Raw genomic sequence first — 11,863 nt, forward strand, 5'->3', positions numbered from 1 at the left:
TGTTGCTATGGAGATTCCCAATCTTTGTCGCCATATCAGGGGATGTATCATTACACCCCTCCCCCGAGAGAAACTACTAGTATGAGAGACTCCTCTCAAGTGGCTTTGGGGAGCGCTACTTTCTCAGATTCTATTTCTCTTTCTCATTGGCTACTGAGGAGCCTGATATTCTGAATTAGGAAAAACTCAAATGCATTTACAGTTCCCAGGTACCGTAGGTACGGTACTCATGTATTCTTACATGTCGGTGCAAAGACAGATATTGTGTTGCGGGCTCGGGTAGGGCTGAACTTTGATAAGAGAGACCGGGGAAAGACAGAAAACGGCGTCTAAATTAGTCATGCTCTTAACGACAACAACCCGGCAGCCGCCAAAATGACCAAATCGGGCTGCAAATACAGCTTCCAAGTACTAGAATAACGCTGCAATGCATCAATTGCCTGACAATATCAGCAGCGTAGCACGAATGCTGAAGAAGTGACTAAAAATGATGCGAAAAAAGACAGGTAGCGGTTCTTAAGGACGTCCAAATGGACGCGGTAGTGGCGGCCAAGGTTACAGCGATCCTAAACTGACTACATCGGAGTATCATGAATGCTCCCCTAATGCGTCAGAACAGGAAATTTGGATCGTGATCAATGGGAATTACTTTTAAATGAAGAGGGAGGTATGATGAAAAAGGTTTGGCTAATTAACACAAGAGTATGATGTGCGATCTCGTGAGGTTGAGATCCGTGGCCGTGAACAGCAGATCTTGCAGAGTATGGGAGGAGGAAAATGCGCCCATAAATGTACGCCAATGGAACAATGATGTTACAGCCACTACTTATGCACTGTAAAAGCATTTTCCCAATTACTAGGCTGGCAGCTTGGGTAGGTCCAATGCCGCCAGACTGATAACAACGGGAAAACTCGGAAATCCATACTACCAAGTTATTCGTCTCGATACGCAAAAAATTGCGTTTACAATGCCGATAATGGCAATTGATTGATTTGATTACGTTTATGTACATGGGCATCATGAACCTTTCTTTGAGCCTTTAAAATTGTACGACCCATATTTTGTAAAATCCTCTCGTTTTTGTATTCGGATGAGAGGCATTCCCACCATGGTTCATATCTCGTAGAAGCTTGACGAAGCTTACGTGTTTCTTATCTATACCAAAACCAAGTAAACATTGAAATGTGAGTTTGGGATTTCCTTTGTGGCCATATCGCTAGCATATTGGAATTGACTCCCAAGCCCAGTCGTTGTCCCATCAACAGCCCCCATTACGCAGCACTTGGAAGAACCGTGATACGCCTAGACAGTCGTTTTCTTGCACACCTAGAGGGTTATCGTGGCTGAGAATTGTGACTCTAAAACTGTATCAGAGCCAAACGATACCTCCCTGGTCTCCGATACACCCTCCAATGAAACTTTTCTCTTCCTCGATACTCCCCCCCCCCCTTTCCAGAAGCAAGTACATGTATTAGGCATTTGATACTGAGAAGCCCACGAGTAGAAGTATCTCTATTGCACGTCCATCGTAATATCATTGCAGTTCCCCCTGCATCTTTTGATGTCTTCAGGCGGTAGCCGTAGATGTAATCTCTCTGTATCCGTGTTGTTGTCAGTACGGTGGAAGTAATAGTAGGAAAAGCCGCCCAGAAAGAAAGCTTTCTGAAACCAAATTACCCTTTCTGTATTTACTTTCTGTATTTACTTTTCATCCATATCTACCGTATCAACCACAGACGGTCTCCGAATCGTGCGTTTAACTTTGGAATACCATGACGACGCTGATACCAACAAAAAGCCACTCTCTCCAACGTTCAACTAGCAGATAGTAAACAAACATATTGAGTTTTACTCTTCATTTTCGATCTTTTGCTATATAATCCCTGCCCTGCCCATGTTTACTCCCCATCCAACGCTCTTTCTACAACGCTCACTTTCAATACGCTGCTGGGACACACTCTTTACACAACTCTCTCTCTCTTTCTCTCTTTCACACACACACACATACTTTATCAATCTTTTATTAAAGAGAGATATTACCTTGCTGTTGTCATTCTATCTATTAGAATCCCTTTCAGCCCCCTTCAACATACCAATCCATAACCAAATCATATTTACCACCCATAAACAATTCCAACGTCGACGACAATATGGGTTCCGAACAAGACTTTAACATGGACGACTACGCATTCCACTCAGGGGGAGACCCTGATTTCTATTATTTCGGCGAAGAGGTCGACCTCGCCAATATGCCCCAGGAGGTACCATTGGGTCCTCAATTTACTTTTACGGAGGATATCAACTCCGGTATTATGGCCCAGGAAGGACCATGGGCTACCCACGCCACCTTGGGTCAAGGGCCCAGCCCCATCGTTACGCCTCAGGAGGCGTTTACTCCTGACTATATGGGAATGAATGTCAACTTCCCTACTACCTACATAGGACAGGATGCCATACCTGCTCCTATGCCAACCCCTATGCCTGCCCCTGAGATGTTCCAACAAAGGAACACTCTTCCCTCTCCTCCCATGACACAGGGAGCCGCCTCCACCGCCACCACCTCTGCCACCTCTTCCACCGGTCCGTCACCTCCTACACAGGCCGCTACACCTCCAGCCGAGGCGCCAAGGCAAAGGGGTAAACCAGGCCCCCGAGGTTATAAGCGGTCCGGCAAGGCTTGCACGCGGTGCCGGAAAAACAAACTGAGGTGTGACGATAACCCTCAGGGATGTTCAAACTGTGCTGCCTCTGGATGCACATGCATGGCTTCCACTGCCAGTGGAGAAGTGCCGCGAATGCATGCGCACAATACCGACAACCTAGTACAGATATTACACAGGCACATGGTAGCCCTAGAAGCCTATATACAGGCTCATGGTGGAGTTGTCCCGGAGAGGCCAGACGAGCTGAAACAGTGGTAAACAGATGGCGACAACTTGGTGGCGGTTGATTCGACTCTGTACTGATTTGGCATCTTTGGCGTCTTTGGTGGATTTGACTTTGGTGTTTTCGGTATTGTTGTGGTCTTTGGTATTTTTGGTGTTTTGGTGTCTTTGGGTTTTTGGCTTCATTCATTTTAGGTTTGCATTGGTGGTGTTTAAGGAATTCGGTGATGGATTATTACTGGGAATGCATTCTTATAGACTTCATTGTGAGACAGTAGATAGTTATATGTAATACGACTTTATTTGTTACAAATTCAGTTTCAACCGCCATAATGAACAGAGCATCCAGCATCTCACGTCCTAGATGACATTGAACATACACAAACAAACAAACAAATACAATTGTGTAGTAGCCTATTAGAGCCCGCAAGGTATTGATCGGCTACCCAATTTTTGCCCATGCGCAGGGATGGCAGTTGAGTCACCGGCCAGAGCACATCCCGCGATCTGGTTGGATGAAGCCTCGCAGGCAGCCGCAAGGCGTTTTCAAGGCAGAAACATTAAGCCCAGCATACATACATGTACATATGCAGATAAGACTGTGTCCAACAATGACATAATAATTTAAATAGCCTGCATGTTTAGGGCTTGATAAATAAAAGAATAAATATTTCAATGGTGCGTCTCCTTTTCCCGTTTGCCACGATACCATTCATACACACGACTGCCCGCCATGCGCTTTCGCGACATCAAAGACATTGACCGCGAGGCCATTTCCGACTTTGCCTGGAAATGGCGCTGCAAAATCTTTCCCGTCAAAGACGCAACCTTCTCCAAGGAAGCCAGCGATGGCAAAGACGCCGCCGTCTTAGAGGGTGATGATTCCAAGGCCGGCGCCGCAGCCAACAGCGACAAAGACGCAAACTTTGGCTCAAGCCCAATCATCAAAACGCTCTACGACAAAAACACTTCAGACTCGTACTCGCCGCATGAATGGGTGGATTATCCGCCCAAACAAATGTCCAAATCGGCAGCTCGGGCCCAAGACCGAGTGGCAATCAAGGTGTACAAGGCCAGAGACCATCGCAAGCCTTGCATCTCGGGACGAATCCCGCTCAAGTACCACAAGATTGAGGTCCAGAATCTTACTCTAGTGGCTGCGCTGGCGCCAATTGTGAAGAAGGAGAATCTTCATCTCGATGTCAACGAGGCTGCTACTTTTGAAGAGCCCTTTCGCAGCCTTTGGTTCTGTCAAGACGACATCAGGGAGCTGTACAAGAAGACGGAATCATCTGATCAATTAAAGGCCTACGTGAAGCTATTCATCCAAGTCTTGGATGACATGTTCCGCGAGATGATTGTCAAGCGACGAAACATCCAGACTAGTCGCCTGGTCGACTTCAGGACAGCCTGGACCTTGTTCCCTCGAGGTTCAACCGTGTACAGCTTTGGCATCAATGCAGAATTCTTTGCCAAGGTCGACAGCACAGTCTACGTAAACAAGAACTCCGGCAATGCGCTACATATCAAGACCAAGATTCTCAGATTCAACGGCGAAAAATTCGTCTGGCAAGACCACTTGCTCCTAATCGAAGAGTTTGAGGGAAACAAGCCCATTCTCGAGCTGGGACATTACCCGCTCGAGTTTCACCAAGATCCAGAAGTCGTCAAGCAACGCCTGACAGTCCGTGGCCGCAAAGTTCTCGATCTTCAGGGCCTTCAATATCGCCTGTACAACGGAATTGCTCTCCACGACACCGGTAAAGAGTGCATCGAGAAGCACAACGTCGAAGGCCGCATCCTTCTCGACGCCGTTGGCTACAACAAGTATCATTTGGCTAAGGGTAAGCGAGAAAACGACAAGAAAGACGACGAGTCGACAGTGGGCTGGCGTCTGTTTGACTCGGACTCGGACTCGAGCTCGAGCTCAGATTCGGACTCAGATTCTTTGAATGAGACTTCAGCCAAGCGGACGGCGGTGCGCCGACTGGGAGAAAGGGACTTTTTGCAGAACAAGCAGCACATGGAGTCACGAGAAGAGGATCTCTGCTTCATTTCCGGAATGCTGGGCGGATACGCCCTGAAGAATAAGATATGGAGTAAGTCTTAGTCGACCCCTTACCTGATAATGATCGAGCCAACACTAACATAACTTGTAGTGGAATTTTACATTGAGGACGTCGAGCCCATGGTTTGGAACGACACGGCCTACTCCCATCTTGTCTATGATGATCAGCAAAAGGACCTCGTTCTCTCCTTTGTCCAAAACCACAATCCTCACCGCGTCGCCTCAGCCGCACCAACAGCCTCATCTTCAGCTTCCACAACATCAGCCTCTGCAACTCCCGCGCCAATGGAAGATGTCATCGTCGGCAAAGGTCAAGGCCTCATCATCCTCCTCTCAGGTCCTCCCGGCACCGGCAAGACGCTCACAGCAGAAGCCGTCGCCGACCGCACCCACCGACCGCTCTTCTATCTCCAAGCCGAAGATCTCGGCATCAACGCAGCATCTCTCGGCGCCAACATCAAGCGCGTCTTCGAAATGGCGACGGAATGGAATGCCGTGATCCTACTAGATGAGGCCGACGTCTTCATGGCCGAGCGAAACCCCAACGACATCCATCGCAACGAGCTGGTCAGCATCTTCCTCCGAGAGCTGGAATATTTCCGTGGCATCATCTTCCTCACGACAAATCTGTACCATACAATTGATGCAGCTTTCCGCAGCAGAGTCAGCTTGCATCTCCTCTTCCAATCACTACACAGGGAGGCGCGCGAGACTGTCTGGCGAAAGTTCCTACAACGACTGCCGGAGCAAAAGGGGGTTGAGCTACCCTCCAACGAAGATGGAGACGCAGTAGATATCACAGAAGCAAAGGCACCTCTTGGAGATGCTGAGCTTCGCCAACTATCATTGTGGCAGCTGAACGGTCGCGAGATCAAGAACGCAGTCCGCATGGTGAAGAGCTGGTGCGACCACAAGGGCTACCTCATGACGTTGGAGAGGCTGGAGAGCGGAATTAAAGTGACGAGCCCACATGCGACCAAGGATGGTGACATTGACAAGGACTTGTACGAGTAAAATGGGATATTGGCCGTCAGGGGATATCAGGTTTTTTGGGTTACACGGATCTTGTTATTGGTCTTCCAGGGAGCAACAAAGCGGGCTTGCGTATTGCGAGGGTCTTTGTTTTTTTATTATTACAGTATCTGTTCTTCATACATATCTGTAGTATTTATTTTCATTTGTTTTCTCATTTCCTCTTTTGCATTTGTTGTTGGATGTTGCAGCACAAGCACAAACCTCCACGAGTTTCACTCCCCTTAACACCCACCAACTGACGTACTTGATCCCCTCTTTACAGTTCAACCATCCCATATGCAGTAGTAAATGCCGATTCATTGCCAAAATTGGAAAATGCTGGAATCCGCTTCGGTGTAATGAAACCAAGATATTCAACTGAATTGATGTTCAACATGTTCAACTGAGGGCGTCGCATCTCCGATATCGGCCTCTCCCCCAAGTTATAAGTACTTCGTACCGTGAGGCTGAAAGAGCAGCATGTAAGAGCCCCGAATCTCCAAAATCCCCAGCGGCCAAAAAGTATATCTCATACTTGGTCAGCACCATCTGCCTTAGCCCAGATCTATAGCATCATCGCATGTTATCCTGTCTTTATCTCCCCATCCGTTCGTCTCCCACCCGTCGCTTTATAAACATATCTGTACGCTTCGTACACTGCAAAACCACCACTATGTCCAAGACTGAGGGTGCCACTTACACGCATGGCCACCATGCCTCTGTTCTCCGTTCTCACACATGGCGCACTGCGGCCAATTCGGCAGCCTATATTCTGCCGTATCTCAAGCCAGACATGAAGATCCTCGACGTTGGCTGTGGCCCTGGAACAATCACCGTGGATCTGGCTGCAAACCATGTGCCGCAGGGTCACATTACAGGGCTGGAGAATGCCGCCGGAGTGCTAGTGCAAGCTCGCGACCTCGCCAAGGAGAAAGGCGTAACAAACGTGGATTTCGTCGAGGGCGATGCTAATGCTCTCACATATGCGGACGACACGTTTGACGTCGTTCTCTGCCACCAGGTGCTTCAGCACGTCAAGGATCCAGTGGGCATCCTGCGGGAGATGCGCCGAGTGGCCAAGACAGGCGGCATCGTCGCTGCCAGAGAGTCCGACTTTGGAGGGTTCATCTGGTATCCCGAAGTCGACGGCATGGACGACTGGCTGGCATTCTACTCAGCCAACGCGCGATCCAACGGCGGCGAACCCAATGCCGGCCGCCGCCTGCATACCTGGGCCAAGCAGGCGGGCTTCTCACCCGAGGCCATCACCAACGGCTCAAGCACCTGGTGCTACAGCACAGAGACGGAGATTGCCTGGTGGAGCGGTCTGTGGGCAGAGAGGACGGTGACCTCGTCGTTTGCGAAGACGGCGATTGAGAATGGGACGGGCACCAAGGAGAGGCTGGACAAGGCTGCTGAGGCGTGGAAGCGATGGGGCAAGGAGGAGGAGGCGTGGTTTTCGGTTTTGCACGGAGAGATTATCTGCCGCAAGTGATGAAGTTATATATATGAGTTGATGAGACAGGATGGATGAAGTAACGAAATCTGTGCTTCCATAGGTAGGCAGTGATGGGCAGCAACTGCAAATAACGGGAGAATATACCCGTATATAAGTTGATCGGACAGAGCGGATATAGTAATGGATATGAGACGGAATGAGTCGAATAATGAGGTTCACCTCTTCCTATTGGTGATGTCGCTACATGTGATGAATGAATGGAGTAGTTGCAACGTGAGAACAATGTGGTTAGCTCACCAGAGACACGGAATGAATGAATGCATACGGCATAAAATGAATCTGGTAATGAAACCCCTAATCTTTTCGTTATTCCCCCCCGTCTATGTATAATGTCATCACCCTTGACATCAGGCAAAGCCATGATAGCCGCTCCCTGAAAAAGAAAACCGTTTGCGCCGCAGCTATAGCAAATAGTACATTTTAACCTTGGTGGCTAGCAATTGAGGGTATTTCATACACAACCTGCATACCACGCCCGAACCCGTTAAAGCATCCAAACATACCCAAGTATCCAGATCATCTCTTAGAGCGTTTACCGTATGTCTTCTGCCGTCCCATCTTCCTTCCATCAGATATCATGTCGTAAAGAGTCTTTGGCTTTGGTGGTGCCGCGGTGGGCTGCTCGACCTGTTTCGTCTTTGTGCTCTCTCCTAGCATCTCTCCTGAAAGGCGGGGGCGCCTACCAAGCTCAGGAGATGTCAAGCTTGAAGCAAGCGGCTGAGCCCAGGTCACAGACGATCGCTTGCGTCTGGTGCCATTTGCTGCTACTGCGTCTCCAAGGTCTCCCACGTTAGGCAATTCATCCTCCTGAGCATTCCCTTGAGTTTCCTCTTCGTCAACAGCGTCTTCCATCGTCACGTCATTACTCGTGCGTCTTCTTTTGGCAGCTGGTTCTTCTTCCTCTTCCTGAACTTCCGATTGATCAGGTCGCCCTTGCTCTTCCGCTGAGTCGATGTTCGCGATTGCCCTTGGCGGCCTGCCACGCTTCTTCTCCGAGGCTGTAACAAGCATATCCGTCACAGGCAGAGGCTTGTCTACGGTCGCTGCTTTCCGCCTGCCCCGTTTTCTTACGGGCGTTGCCTCCATATCCTCCTGTGCCGGTGTAGAATCTGTCTCGCCCACATCCAAATCTTTTGAGACATCGTCCATAGGTGTTGATGGCCACTGCGGCTCAGCCTGCTGAGCACCCGTGCCAAGGCCAGGCTCTACAGTTGCACTAGGCAAATCTGCAGGTAATAAGGATTCGCTCTTGGGCGGCCTACCTCTGCCCCGTCTCTTCTTAGGCAGTGGAGATGGAGAGCTATCTCGTTCTTCCAACGCATCAACCTGCCGAAGAGGTCGACCTCGCCGGCCAATAGATTGCGAAGGGGGCGAGTCGACTGCCCATATATCATCTTCGGTCTGCAATGTCTCAATTTCTGTTGGCAGTAGTGGCACAACACCTTTGGGAAGTCTTCCACGTCTACCGGGTGTAGTCGTCGAGGTTTTGACGCTTGCTTGTGATGGTAGCCCTCCTGAAGCTGGAGTTGCGGTGATCGGTGCTTCATCCACAGCCAGCGGAGCTTCGTGGGTGGGCACTTCTGCGGGAGTAGCTTCCATCACGTCACTCTTCCTAGGCCTTCCTCTTTTGCTTGAAGCTGGTGTTGTAGTTACCGGCGTCTCAACTGAAGACAACTGAAGTTCCTCAATCGGGGTATGAGTTGTGATGATAGCAGCACTTTTCGGAGGCCGCCCTCTTTTACTAGGAGCCGTTGTCGCAGTTATTGATGCTTCAACTACGAGCGGCTCAACTTCTTTGGTGGAAGCCTGTGCTGCGCTCATCGCATCACTTTTCCGAGGCCGTCCTCTTTTGCTCGGAGCCGGTGCAGCAATTGTCGACGCTTCAACTTCGAGTGGCTCAACTTCTTCGGTGGGTTCTTGTGCTGCGCCCATCGTATCACTTTTCGGGGGCCGCCCTCTTCTACTAGAAGAACGTGGTACAGCGACGACTGCTTCAACTTCTTCCGGCTCAACTTCCTCGGTGGAAACCTGTGCCACGCCCATTGTGTCACTTTTCCGCGGCCGTCCTCTTCTGCTTGAAGATCGTGGTGCGGAGACGACTGCTTCTTGAACTTCAATAACAGCAACGTCGCTCTTTCGGGGCCGCCCTCTCCTACCCGAAGGCGCTCCAGTTTCTGCTACCTCAACTGTGGGTTGCTCAAGTTCTTCGGTGGAAGCCTGTGTTGCGTCTGTCATGTCACTCTTCCGGGGTCGCCCTCTTTTGCTCGAGGTTCGTGTTGTAGCTGCATTAGCAGAGGTTCCTAGAGTTATTGCTACTTCTTGGTCTGCTACAGTAGAAGCTTGTGCTGTATCCAACACATCGCTCTTTCGGGGCCTCCCTCTTCTGCCCGACGGTACTTTGGTTTGTGTTGTTTCAGTGACAGGTGGCTGAGTTGGGCCAGGAGAGGTTTGCGTGGCAGCGTCCATCATGTTGCTTTTACGGGGTGTTGTTGCGGTTGGTGCTTCGGCGGGAGCCAATGCGCGGGCGATTGCGGCCAACTGTATTGCATTTACCATGCTATCCTTCCGAGATCGCCCTCGTCTTCTGGCAGCAGGTGCTGTTTCAAGAGTCAGCTCGGTATCCATCGCTTTCGGCGGTCGTCCAGGTCCTCGCTTTGCCGGCGTTGGTGCTGTCGCCGTCGCCGGCTCTGAAATCTCGCTTCTGCGTGGCCTTCCACGTCTTCTCCCGGTCGGCATTTCCTCAGCTCCGTTGGGATCAGCGCCATCAGTGACAGCTGATTCCACCTCTTCGTTTTCAGGATGGGTATCTTTTTCGTGTTCAGCTATCTGAACGGCTGTAGGCTGCTCTGATGTTAGGGCTGGTGACGCTTCCACGGCATCACTCATCCGCGGTCGCCCTCGTTTTCTCGGTGTTTGCTGAAGTGGCGGCAATTCCTCATCGTCGTCTCCCACTGGTCGTTCATTGGACTCGGTTATGAGCTGTTGCTGCGCTCCAGTATCTGGCGTAGGTTCTTCCTCGTCCATCTCATCTTTTTCTGTCTCTTCACCCTTGTCTCCTTCCGTTTCTCCTAATTCGTCTTCTTTCCTGTCTCCTTCGTCTTCTGACGTTTCTTTTTCTTCGTTTTGTACTCTTTCTCCTCCTTCGTCTTCCTCCCAAGCCTCTCCTTCATCGTCTTTCGTCATACGGGTGTCTTCAGGCTCGTCATCAACTTGCTGTTCTTCCGTCTCCATCGCTGGCTCTTTCTCTTGCTCTCCGTAATCAGGCGTTTCTACACTAACAGAACGGGACTCTGATATGGGCGGCGTGAGCTGAGGTGCATGTGATTGAAGCGCTTGCAGGTTCACGACCTCTTCAGTCGGCGTCCCTGCGTATGAGCGACGCAGTACTCCGTTCACCACGCGGCTAGCCGTCATGGCCGCACTCATCTCAATCTCATGAGAGTATGAGCTTTGATTAGTGACATCCACTTCTGCAGCCACGCTGAGGAGTGTGGAACGGAGGGTTTCAGGTGCATCCTGCTCTCTCGAGAGCATAGTCGGTTCATCGATTCCATGCACATGGCTTGCTTCGTGCCCCCGGGCTTCTGGCTCCAAATCGTACTCCGAACCGGCGCCTTCCTCCAACATCTGAACGCCGCGGTCATGGTCATCCATCAGGCCTCGAAATGATTCTGCTGGCTCCGTCGGGAGGGTGGTTGAGTACTGAGACTGAGGCGACGATCGACTCTCACTGTACATGTAGTCTGCCACCACGCCGGGTTCATTCACCTCTATGCCCACGCCCACGCCCACGCCCATGCTCATGCCCATGCCGTCTCCATACTCGTAGCCCGACTTGGACTGCAGCACCTGCGTGGCCAGGCTCGCAATCGTGGCAGCATCTTCGTTGTCCAGGTCGTCTGTTGTCTGCCAGTAGTCCCTAAGCGGCGTGTCTTCGTCCATGGGGTTGAAGTCCATCATGTAAGTGTAGCGGGGGAAATCATCGCCCCTTGACATTAGGAACGAGGTGCAGCCGTCATAAAGACAGCGGTGATGATGGTGAGAGCTGCAGCAGATGCTGGCGGCGGATGACAAAAGCACGGATATGCATGCGCCTGGCCCTGAGACATGGAGCTGCCCTTGTTGAGCTGTGTTCGAATGAGTGTGAATGAGAATGTGAATGTGAACGCGTGTTTAGATGATACGGGGCAAAGGGAGACGCGCTGAAATTGGTGAGCGGGTCACGTGATGCGCAAATGACGTCGGGGCCCTTTGTTTTTGAATGGCTTCCAATCGGTGTTACTTGACAAAGCTCTGCTGTTTGTGAAAATGCCCTTTTCTGGGCGTTATTGGTTCAGTTACTTGCTGGCCATTTTCATGCGTTAATTTTCCCTCTA

The 11,863-nt window shown here is 50.6% G+C and overlaps 4 protein-coding genes across 4 annotated transcripts; 3 read left to right on the plus strand and 1 right to left on the minus strand.

Moving 5' to 3' along the window:
• The first annotated feature begins 2,070 nt into the window (after positions 1-2,070).
• Positions 2,071-3,215, plus strand: V8C40DRAFT_283477 (Zn(II)2Cys6 transcription factor domain-containing protein). Its single transcript, XM_083221954.1, has one exon. The coding sequence runs from the start codon at positions 2,152-2,154 to the stop codon at positions 2,920-2,922; it is 771 nt and encodes a 256-aa protein (XP_083068277.1). The 5' UTR covers positions 2,071-2,151; the 3' UTR covers positions 2,923-3,215.
• Positions 3,216-3,466: 251 nt separating this feature from the next.
• On the plus strand, positions 3,467-6,070 carry V8C40DRAFT_256947 (ATP-binding protein). Its single transcript, XM_083218382.1, has 2 exons — positions 3,467-4,985; positions 5,046-6,070. Exons 1-2 carry the CDS (start codon positions 3,620-3,622, stop codon positions 5,966-5,968), a joined length of 2,289 nt encoding a protein of 762 aa, XP_083068278.1. The 5' UTR covers positions 3,467-3,619; the 3' UTR covers positions 5,969-6,070.
• Positions 6,071-6,450: 380 nt separating this feature from the next.
• On the plus strand, positions 6,451-7,641 carry V8C40DRAFT_256949 (class I SAM-dependent methyltransferase). Its single transcript, XM_083218383.1, has one exon. It carries the CDS (start codon positions 6,549-6,551, stop codon positions 7,461-7,463), a length of 915 nt encoding a protein of 304 aa, XP_083068279.1. The 5' UTR covers positions 6,451-6,548; the 3' UTR covers positions 7,464-7,641.
• A 109-nt stretch (positions 7,642-7,750) lies between these two features.
• V8C40DRAFT_256950 (uncharacterized protein) lies at positions 7,751-11,822 on the minus strand. The gene has a single exon (XM_083218384.1). The coding sequence runs from the start codon at positions 11,481-11,483 to the stop codon at positions 8,004-8,006; it is 3,480 nt and encodes a 1,159-aa protein (XP_083068280.1). The 5' UTR covers positions 11,484-11,822; the 3' UTR covers positions 7,751-8,003.
• Positions 11,823-11,863: the final 41 nt, after the last annotated feature.

The sequence above is a fragment of the Trichoderma camerunense genome (assembly GCF_050948025.1).
Source record: "Trichoderma camerunense strain CBS 138272 chromosome Unknown V8C40scaffold_23, whole genome shotgun sequence".
Taxonomy (NCBI): Eukaryota; Fungi; Ascomycota; class Sordariomycetes; order Hypocreales; family Hypocreaceae; genus Trichoderma; species Trichoderma camerunense.

Excerpts from the sequence above, each read along its gene's own strand:
- V8C40DRAFT_256949 (XM_083218383.1), top strand. The coding sequence starts at position 6,549 with ATGTTATCCTGTCTTTATCTCCCCATCCGTTCGTCTCCCACCCGTCGC.
- V8C40DRAFT_283477 (XM_083221954.1), top strand. The coding sequence starts at position 2,152 with ATGGGTTCCGAACAAGACTTTAACATGGACGACTACGCATTCCACTCA.
- V8C40DRAFT_256950 (XM_083218384.1), bottom strand. The coding sequence starts at position 11,483 with ATGTCAAGGGGCGATGATTTCCCCCGCTACACTTACATGATGGACTTC.
- V8C40DRAFT_256947 (XM_083218382.1), top strand. The coding sequence starts at position 3,620 with ATGCGCTTTCGCGACATCAAAGACATTGACCGCGAGGCCATTTCCGAC. Across the intron at positions 4,986-5,045 it reads CCTGAAGAATAAGATATGGA|TGGAATTTTACATTGAGGAC; the intron begins GTAAGTCTTAGT and ends CATAACTTGTAG.